General features: G+C 58.2%; 1 protein-coding gene across 1 annotated transcript; it reads left to right on the top strand.

Moving 5' to 3' along the window:
• Positions 1-461: 461 nt before the first annotated feature.
• Positions 462-9,960, top strand: HOOK2 (hook microtubule tethering protein 2). Its single transcript, XM_038771206.1, is given in 24 exon segments — positions 462-547; positions 1,445-1,530; positions 2,081-2,153; positions 2,338-2,388; positions 2,593-2,725; positions 2,891-2,958; positions 3,493-3,555; positions 3,744-3,824; positions 4,966-5,123; positions 5,299-5,439; positions 5,534-5,735; positions 6,096-6,206; positions 6,483-6,570; positions 6,801-6,870; positions 7,106-7,243; positions 7,350-7,437; positions 8,080-8,085; positions 8,262-8,296; positions 8,388-8,470; positions 8,614-8,717; positions 8,980-9,087; positions 9,297-9,368; positions 9,502-9,546; positions 9,548-9,960. Coding segments are annotated over 24 exon segments (2,160 nt in total). The 5' UTR covers positions 462-502; the 3' UTR covers positions 9,659-9,960.
• The last annotated feature ends 337 nt before the right edge of the window (positions 9,961-10,297 follow it).

A 10,297-nucleotide genomic window follows, 5' to 3' on the forward strand; every position in this document is an offset into this window, starting at 1 on the left:
GTCACTTCACTGGTCCTCAGTTCCCTCATCTGGAAAATGGGGATTAAGACTGTGAGCCCCATGTGGGACAACCTGATCATCCTGTATTCCCCCCAGCGCTTAGAACAGTGCTTGGCACATAAGAAGCACTTAATAAGTACCATCGTCATCATTATTGTTATGACGATGTAGCATGGACGGATGCATTGAGAGACCCTGGAATGAGAGAGGCAGGGGGCGTGTTTAACCTTCTTCCCCGGAGTAAAAATGGCCAGACAGTGAACGAAACAAAATGACTCCCTGGAGAGAAGTGGCCGACGGCTGCAGAGTCGCAAGGCTGCACGGCGACATCCTCCGGCTTCGGCTCCATGGCAACGGGCAGGTCCGCTCCAAGATGGTAGAGAGGGAGCGGTCACGTGGAGGCTGTTTGGCGTCAGGGGGGCGGGGTGACTTCCCTGCCTCCGCCCCCTTCCCCCCGTTTCCCTCGGGTTAGCGGGGCCTGGAAGCGGCCGGAGTCGGGACCATGGACGTGGACAAGGTCGCGTTGTGCGGGTCCCTGCTGACCTGGGTAAGGAGCCGGCGGGGCCGAGGACGGGGGTCGTATGGCGCCCCCACCCCCGGTTTGCCCGCAGACCCTGCCCCGCTCTCCGGCCGGGGGCTCGGGGCCTCTCCTAACCGGCCCAGTCCGCAGAGTCACAGCTTGGAGTCCAGGGGGGCCGAGGCAGGGAGAGCTAAACATTGACGGGGTTAACAATTCAAAGAACGATCCCGGGGGCTTTTGTGCGAGGTTGCACCCCCCCGCCAACCTCCTAATTCTCTCGGCGGGGTTGGGGCGGGGACCGCGTCGACTGAAGACTCTCGACTTTGCCCCCGAGAGCTGCCGTGGCGCCCCGATCCGGGAAGGCACCCCACTCCCCTGGGGGGCTGCTGGAACTGGGCCTTCCCAGGTGAAGTCAGCGTTCCTGACTTCCTATCAGGGAAGGGCGCTTGCTCCCAGCAGCTTCCTTGCCAACTGCAAGTCGAGGCACTCCGGCCCCCCCGCCCAGTGTTGGAGGAGGTGGCTCTTACCTGGCTCGTGACAACCTGCTCCGACCTTGGGGAAGTCGGGGGTGGGTGTGTGTTTTTGGAGAGGGGGAACGTGTATGGTGGAGCCTGGGTGAGTGTGCAAAGGTTTGGAGGCCCTAGGCCCAGTTTCAAAAACCTGGAGGTGGGAAGGGGACCCCCACACACACACCGACGACTGCCCCAGAATCTAGGTAACCTGACTCTCTGCCCCTCCCCTGGGAGGGTGTTTGCTGTCCCAGGCCGGGGTGGGGGGAGTGAGTGAGTGTTTGAGTGAATGAGAGTTTGTGTGCCTGCCTGTGTTTTGCAGGGAGAGGCAGACTGTTCTCAGTTTCCCAGGCCCTAACACACTGTTCTCGGATTCCCAGGCTCTAACTCTCTTGCCTCCACTCCCTGGCTTTAGTTGCAGACGTTCAATGTGCCAACTCCCAGAACTACCCACCAGGACCTGAGTAGTGGGGTCACGATCGCCCATGTTTTGCACCAGATGTGAGTGGGACTGGAATTTATTCCATCACGGGTGGGACCTTCGCCTTTACCTGATTTCAAAATCTTGCTGCCTAAAGCATTTGGGGGGAGTGGTTCGCTGGGGGCCATCCGGGTGTTTCTAGAGGAATGGGATTTGATTCCCTACGGAGTGTGACACACTGTTCTAAACCCTTGGAAAAGGGCCACGGGAGCCAGATACCCACTAGAGGCCAAGTAGTTGGTATGCTGGGATGAGAAGCAGCGTGGTCTAGCGGCAAGAGCACGGGGTTGGGAGTCAGAGGACGTGGGTTCTAATCCCAGCTCTGCCACTTGTCTGCTGTGTGACCTTGGGCAAGTCACTTAACTTCTCTGTGCCTCAATTACCTCATCTGTAAAATGGGGATTAAGACTGTGAATTCCACATAGGACAACCTGATTACCTTGTATCTACCCCAGCCCTTAGAACAGTACTTGGCATATAGTAAGCGCTTAACAAATACCATAATTATTATTATTATGGAGGTCAGGGCTGGGGGCTCCAGATGATTTTCTTCCCATTCCACTCCCCCAGAGACCCCTCCTGGTTCAATGAGGCCTGGCTCCTGCGGATCAAGGATGATACCAGCGACAACTGGCGGCTGAAGGTGCTGGGAAGGCAGGGGCTTCATCTCCATGGGAAGAGGGTCAAGGGGTCCCTGCTCCAGCCAGTGGGCCTCTCGCCCCTTCTCGGGCTCCCTGTCAGGAATGGAACCAGGGGAGGGAAAGGTGGCCTGGGAGACAGGATCCCAGGGAGCTCCAAATCACTCTGGCTGCCCTCCTCCTTGGCAGGTGAGCAACTTGAAGAAAGTGCTGCAGAGTGTGGTGGAGTATTCCCAGGATGTGAGTGATTTTTTCCCCCTTCTTTGGGAGCAGGTCAGGGGAGAGGAAGGTGCCCCTGGGCAGTAGGTGTGAGTGGGCACAGGAGATAGGGTGGATTGAAGGTACAGTCCCTAGTGTGGTTATTGACTCATGGAATTGGCATAACTAACCCTCGACTCTCTGTCCCTGGTTTACCTTGCCTCTGTTTTATACCCTCCACCGCAGATCCTGGGGCACCAGGTGTGTGATCAGCATCTTCCAGATGTGAATCTCATTGGCGAGTTTTCGGATGCTGCCGAGCTGGGGAAGCTGCTGCAACTGGTGTTAGGCTGTGCCATCAGCTGTGAAAAGAAGCAAGGTGAGAGGTGGGAAGGAGAAGGTTTTCCCCTGTAGCAGAGGAGGGTCTCACCCCTGTGGAGGGGCTCTCTTCGTGTGTGTCTGTCCCTCTCTCTCTTTCCATCCCCTCTCCCTGGGAAAGTAAGAGGGGATTCCCAATGCCTACCCCATCTCTCTCTCCTCCAAGAGCACATTCAGAGGATCATGACCTTGGAGGAATCTGTGCAGCATGTAGTGATGACAGCAATTCAGGAGGTGAGCAAAGGGAGAATGTATGGACCTGGGAGTGAGGCTCCTCCTGCCCCTTCTGGGGCCTGAGGACTGAGGGAACTGTATTCTACCAACTTTTAGGGGGTGTCTCTAGGCTTCTGGCCCTCAGTTTATGGCACTGTGAGTTGGATGGGGGAAGAATTGTGAGTTGTGTAGGGAAACAGCCAGGCCTAGTGGAAAAAACATGGGCCTGGGAGCCAGAGGACTTGGGTTCTAATGCCAGCTCCTCCTGTGTGACCTCAGGCAAATCACTTAAATTCTCTGTGCCTCAGTTTCCTCAACTGTAAAATGGGAATTAAGACTGTGAGTCCCACGTGGGACAACTTGATTACCTTGTATCTCCCCCAGACCCTACTTGACTGTGAGCCCCATGTGGGAAAGGGGCCATAGCCAGCCTAACTTGTCTCTACCCCAGGATTTAGAATAGTGCTTGATACACAGTAAGTGTTTAACAAATGCCATTTAAAAAAGAAAAACAACTGTGCCTCGTAATACTTTCAACTCTTCTACTTCCTCCAGCTCATGATGAAGGACAGCACAGACCCCCTGACTGCTGAGACCTATGGCAACTTTGATAGTCAGGTACCCAGTGAGAGGTGGCTGGAGGGTCTGCCCATTAGCCCAGAGATGTGGGATCAAAAATTGGATGGCCCCAGATTTCCTGGGAAATTTTACGGGAGGAGGTTGCAGGGCCTAGTCTTGGCTTCTTGAGCCCCACAGTTCCCCCTCCCCCCCACCACCACAAAATCTTTTTTCCCTGCTCTCCCCAGTCCCGCAGATATTATTTTCTAAGTGAGGAGCTCGGGGAGACAGACGATGTACGGCAGCGTTGCCATGACCTGGAGCAACAGGTGGGAGCAGCCACTCCCTTGCCCTGTCCCGGGTTCCTTTAGCTTGGTGTTTCCAAATGCATGAGGTCAGGGATGTCTGTTCTGGTGTGTGATGCTCCATGGTTTGGGGATGAGTGGGAGGGGAGGTGGGGGGAGCAAGGCCCTCCTGGGTTCTTGCATTCTAGCTGGTGTGCAGTAGACCCTGACTCTGACTGTCCTCCCCACCCTTCCCACCCCAAGGCAGGAACTGCTGTTCTGTGTCCAAATCACCTGTCCTGGAGGACCCAAGAGAAGTTTGGTCCCTGGGGCATGGAAGCCCCCATATCACCCACAACTTCCTTGTCCCCTCTACCCCCGTGCCCCATAATTGCCCCCCTCTTCCTGTTGCCCACATCCACATTTGCTCTGGAAGGTTGTTGGGCAGCTGTGGCCCTGGGCTGGATTGCGGCGGGGTGAGTGTGTGCGGGTGCGGTTCAGCCTGTCGCCGCCTCGGGGTCCCCGCCGTGCTGGCTTTCTGCTTGCTTGCCTGTGTTAATGGGGGGACACCCCTTGCATGAGCACGTGCCTGAGTCTGGCTCTAACTCACCTCCCTCTCTCATTCTTTTCTTCGCCCCCACCCTCCCCCCAACCTCCGAGGCTTTGGCCCCTAGTAAGGGAGGTTGGGAAAGGATGTGAGGGAGTCAAGCTGTGTTCCCTGCCCTGGCCCCTGGCCCCTAGTTTTCCCACTGGGCTGTGCGATGTGAACTCCCTCTTCCCCGACCCCCTCATCCTGGAGGTCTAGGCCAAACTGTAGTTGGGTTTCAGAGGGAGAAGCTCTGGACTCCCTTCCTGCCTGCTGACCCGTGTTATTCTGGCTTCTCCCTCTCTTTCCCCTCTAAAGTGGGGTAGTGCCCCGGGGTCCATGCCAGCTCAAGGAGGGTACTGGGGCAGAAAAAAGATTCTACCCTGTCCCAGTTCTTATTAACCTTGTACTTAACCCTTTGCTCCCCAAGGCCTCAAGCACACTAACCATGTGCTTGCCCTGGTATAACCTGGGCCCCTGGGCTGAAGGGAGGGTGGGGGGAGGTGAGCCGGGAGTGGGGACAGAAGCCGTGTAGCTGCCATCTGTCCTGCTGGCATCTGAGTCTGGGTTTCTCCCTGCCCCCGCCCCACCCCTTCACAGTTGTCCCTGCTGACTGAGGAGAAACAGAGCCTGGCCCAGGAGAATAGGGCCCTCCGGGAGCAGAGAAATCACCTGGATGGGCCTGAGGCTGCAGGTGTCACCACTAAGCTGCTGCTGCTGCAGTCTCAGCTGGAGCAGCTGCAGGAAGAGAACTTCAGGTGGGGTGGGGCTGGGGGGGCCAGGATGCCTCGGGCCGAGCCTGGGAGCCATGCGGAAAGCTGAAGGATGGCGGGGAGGGGCGGGGAAGTGACTGGGTGCTGAGGGGGAAAGAGGGACTGGCTCTGGGAACTCACTGACTTAGACCTGGTGAGTATGGCCTCCCCATCCCTCCAGGCTGGAGAGCGGGAAAGAGGACGATCGTCTCCGCTGCGAGGAACTGGAACGTGAGGTGGTTGACCTGCAGCAGCGGAACCATCAGCTGATGAGTCTGGCTCAGGAGGCTCAGGCCCTCAAGGACGAGATGGATGTACTCCGGTGAGGGGTGGCGGGCGGAGAGGGTCCGCCGGGTGGCGGGGACGTCTGGGGTCTCAGGGTCCTGGCCAACCCCTAACCCCTCCCAACCCACCAGGCATTCGTCGGACAAGGTGGGGCGACTGGAGGCGACCCTGAGCTCGGCCCGCCGCCGGTTGGAGGAGCTGGGTGAGCTGAGGCGGCAGGTGCGGCTGCTGGAGGAGAGGAACACGGGCCATCTACAGCGCACCTGTGAGCTGGAGGAGGAGCTACGCCGGACGGGCCTCTTGCGGTCCCAGCTGGAGACTCACAAGAGACAGGTGAGGGTCGGGGTGGGGGAAATAAGGGAACCTGGCTGGACCAAAACAGGGCACGCAGAGGTGGGTCTTGGCTTGTGTATCTGAGGGAGGTCTTGTCCCGTCCCTGCCCCCCCCCATTCTCCCACCCTGTCCCAGGCTCCCTTGGGCATCCCGTTAAAGGGCCGGAGTCAAGGAGAAGCCAGATTAGGCACAAGCCCCATACCCATAGAGGCCGGCGAGGGCTAGGCCCCGGAATTTCAGCTTTGACAGGGACGAGGAGAATACACGGGAAATGGGGAAGCCGTGACTGGGGGCGGGGAGAGGGGATGGTACTTAGGGTGGGTTCCCAGGTTCCACAGTCCCCTCTGCCTCCCCTGCTAGGTGCAGGAGTTGGCCGGGCGGCACAGGGAAGAGGCTATGAAGGCTGAGAAGTGGCAGTTTGAGTGTCGGACCCTGGAGGAGAAGTATGAGGCGGTTACCAAGGAAAAGGAGGTGTGTGCCGGTCATCTCCTCCTTGGTTTTTCCCACCGAGCCCTTCCCCCTCCCCTCATGGAAAATCAGGGTTTGCGGCGCCTCCCCTATTGCCGCCCAAATCTATGCCCTCCCTCAGAGGTGAGGGAAACTGAGTTCCAGAGAGGAAGCAGTGCCTCCTTCTGAGCGCCGCAGCAGGGCAGAACCCCAGAGTCCTGCTTCTTAACCATATCCTGCCTGCTCTGTTGGCCCTTTTGGGCCACAGAAGACCCCCTTGACCCCCGCATGCCTCCCCAGCGGCTCATTGCTGAGCGGGACTCCCTGCGTGAGGCCAATGAGGAGCTGCGCTGTGCCCAGGTGCAGCAGAAGTGCCTGAGCCAGGCGGGTGAGTTGGCATGGGCTGGGGGAGCTGGTGAGGGTGTCTCAGGTGGCCTTTGTGCGCCCCATCCCCCAGGTGGGGTGAAAGGTGAAAGCACCCTTCGTTCGTGGATGCTGCCTTATCTGCTCAGCTGGGCTGTAAGAGGGCCCTTGTCTGGTGTGCGGGGATGGAGAAATGGGCAAGCCTGAGGGTTCAGTGCCAGGGCTGGGCCTGCCTGACTGGCTTCCGGACCCCAGATTCCTTGCTGGAGCGAACATCTTCGTCCATGGACAACCTGGCTGCAGAGATCCTGCCTGCTGAGCTCAAGTACGTATATGCGCCCGGACTCGGGGCGGAGCCCACCTAGGGTTGGGAGCTGTAGTGCCCCAGAGGAGGGAGCTGTGGGAGATTCCTGGGTGCCACTCAGGACCACGTCTCCTACCCGAGAGCCAGGCTGCCCCTGCTCCCCACTCCGACTCTCTGTGGTCACATCTTGTCGACTAGACCTCAGTGGAGGTTGAGTGCCCCCCGCAATAGCCGCCTTCTCCTCCCCTTGACCAAGGGAAACAATCATGAGGCTGCAGTTGGAGAATAAACGGCTATGCGTGCAGGAGGCCGCCGACCGTGAGCGGCAAGAAGAGCTGCAGGCGCAGCTAGAGGAGGCAAATCGGGCAAAGCACGGACTGGAGACCCAGCACAGGTACTTGGGGCCAGATGATCCAAGGGAGGGTGGGAGGGGGCCCTGCACAACCAGGGAGTGGGATCCTGAGCCACGATCTCTTCCCACTACCCCCTCCATGCCCCAGGCTGAACCAGCAGCAGATGGCAGAGCTGCGGGCACAGGTGGAGGAGCTGCAGAAAGCACTGCAAGATCAGGGCAGCAAGGCGGAAGATGTGAGTGCCTGTTTCCAAGGGTGCCCCTGGGTGACCAGTCCAACACGACCTAGAGTCACCTGGACTCCTCGTGGGTGCTGCCACCCCACCCCAGATCCCTCCCTCACTGTGGAACGGAGCTGCTCCCTCCCAGTCTCCCTCCTCGGCAGCATCTCTTCCCCCCAGGGTCAGGGAGGGTTTGCCTGCTTCTTTTTGTCCACGCCCATCTGGGCCACATCACACCCACCCTCATCCGAGGGATACATGGTGGGGTTCCCAGCAGGTCTTACCCATTGGATGGATCGCGACGTGCCAGGAAACGCTTTTCAGTGCTTGGCAGGGGACAGTCTCTGGAAGTTGCCACCTGCCAGTGCCTGCCCCCGGGCTAAGCCTGGCCTGAATCAATCGGTGGTATTTATTGAGCGTTTACTGTGGGCAGAGCACTGTACTAAGCTCTTTGGCGAGTACAGTAGAACAGAGTTGGTAGGCACCTCCCCTGCCCACAAGGAGCTTACCGACTACAGAGAGAGGCAGCCGTTAAGCTTCTGCTCTCCTGCCCAGCCTGCAGACCGTGGTCTGTGTCCCTGGCCTCCCTCAACACCCTCACTAACTCCTTCCCTATTTCTCTTTCTTTCTCTGACTGCCACCTGATTTGACCACTAGGCCATTGTGAGTACCCAGCTCAGGAGCTCTGGCCTTGCACACTCTGCATGGGGCTGCTGTGCCCTAGGTTGCGGTGGCGGAGATGGGGGTCTGCTGGGAAAGCTGGGGGAGGATGAGAGCTGGGAGAGGTCAGAGTCCGGTATCCAGGACCTTGGCCTCATCTCTTATCCTCTCTTCTGCAGTCCTCCCTCCTGAAGCGGAAGCTGGAGGAGCATCTGTGAGTCTGGGACACTGAGGGTTCTCGGGCTGAGGGGGTTCCCCAGGCTGGGGGCCTGGCTGTGAGCTCCCTCCCCTGTGTGCATTTCCAGGGAGAAGCTGCATGAAGCGCATTCAGAGCTGCAGAGAAAGCGGGAATACATTGAGGATCTGGAGCCCCGGGTGGATAACAGCAGTAAGTTTCCTTTCCCCTCTCCCCTTCCTTCATTCTTCGGAGCCTCCCTCCCTGCTTCATTTCCCAGGCCTAGAGCCCAATCTAGGCCGGCTGTTGTCACCTCTGACCCTGGGCCCCTGTCAAGGTGCTTCCCCACCCCTTAGTGGTCAAGAAGATTGGAGAGCTGCAGCAGAGTCTGCAGCAGAAGGATGAAGACTTACGAGCCATGGAAGAGCGATACCGGCGTTATGTGGAAAGGTCGCAGACAGTGAGTTTGGGGGTGCTCAGAGGAGTGGGTGTGGGTGGCGATCTCCCTGCCTGAGACAGATGGGTGGATTCAGCTTTTTTCATTCCGTCTAGATTGACTTTGTCAGGTTTGGGGTGTGGGCAGGTGTTAACTAACCCTTTTGGTCAGATGCTCTGCTGGCAGGTCCCAGACACCTAGCTCTTAGGCCCCATGGACCCCTCCATCTGTAGTAATTTGGCCAGGAGGATTCAGACTAAATGCCAGGGCTCTGCACCCAACCCAGGTCTTCCAGACCTTGGAACCCCGCCAGCACCCAGTCAAGGTGCCACTGGAGATCCAGGCACTCAAGACCCAATTGCAGGAGAAGGACATCAAGATCCACCATTTGGAAGTGAGTCTGCCCCCTGACTTACGCCCTGGGTTGGGAGTGTTAAGGGAACATCACTCTGAGCCCCCCTGATTTACTCGCCAAGTAGGGTTAGGTCCCATCTAGGGGACCCCCCCCCTACACACACACACACACACACACACACAAATTCACTCTCTTCTCTCCCTCACACACATTCTTCCTTTCCACCTCCTAAACCTTTCTCATCTCAGACTGACTTTGAGAAGAGCAAGTCTCAGCGGGAACAGGAGGAGAAGCTCATCATCAGTGCCTGGTACAACATGGTGAGTGGAGGATGACTCTGCTGAGCCGAGCTTAACAAATACCAACATTATTATTAGCACAGGTGACAGGAGGACACGGGGTCAGGACCCCTGGGGAGTCCAGCTCCACTGATATTCTCCCCTTCCCCTCCAGGGGATGGCGCTGCAGCAGCGGGCCACAGAAGAACGTGCCCCCGGCCCCCCCCCACGCCCAGTCTTTCCTGGCCCAGCAACGGCTTGCTACAAATGCCCGCCGGGGGCCCCTTGCCCGAACCCATCCTCTGCTCCTCCGGCTTGGCGAGAAGCACTGAGGCCCCCGGCTAACCCTTCCTGGCGCCTGTAAGATTCCTTACAGGCAGCAAAGGGTGAACTGAGCAGAGCCCACTCCCCAGGTAGCTGCACCCTAACTAAGGTGGAGTGGGCTCAGTAGGGGAAGTTCAGGGATTCCACTGGGTTTTTTAATGGAAGGGCGGTCCCCGCTCTGGGAACTGGTTGCCTGGGCCCTCCCAAACTCGGTCTGGGCCTCCTGTTCTTTTTAAAGATGGGGTTGGAAGGGTTTGAAAACTTCTGCCCCCCAATCTAGTACACTACAAATAAAATAAGTGAAACCGTCTGGTGGCCCTTGTCATTTTGTTTTCTTCTCTCCAAAACCAGCTCCTTCCCCAGGACCAGGGGTTGGGCTGTCCGTCATCTCCTCCCCATGGTTCCCTCCTTGCCTGGTCAGGGGCTCCAGGTGGAGGTGGAGGACCAAGGCCCCTCTGCCCAAGGCAGGGGCAGTGGGCCAAGGTACTGGACCCCAGTTCCAACTCCTGCAGTGGAAGCGGCCCAGGAGAGGCGGACAGAATCTGGAAGAGGATCACAGCCCTCAAAGCCCTCCCTTGCTCCCCGTAGGAACCCTTCTTGCCCTGTCCCCCAAGAGAAGTAGTCGTATTTAGATGTTTAATCAGAAA

This window comes from Tachyglossus aculeatus, chromosome X2, assembly GCF_015852505.1.
Source record: "Tachyglossus aculeatus isolate mTacAcu1 chromosome X2, mTacAcu1.pri, whole genome shotgun sequence".
Lineage (NCBI taxonomy): Eukaryota > Metazoa > Chordata > Mammalia > Monotremata > Tachyglossidae > Tachyglossus > Tachyglossus aculeatus.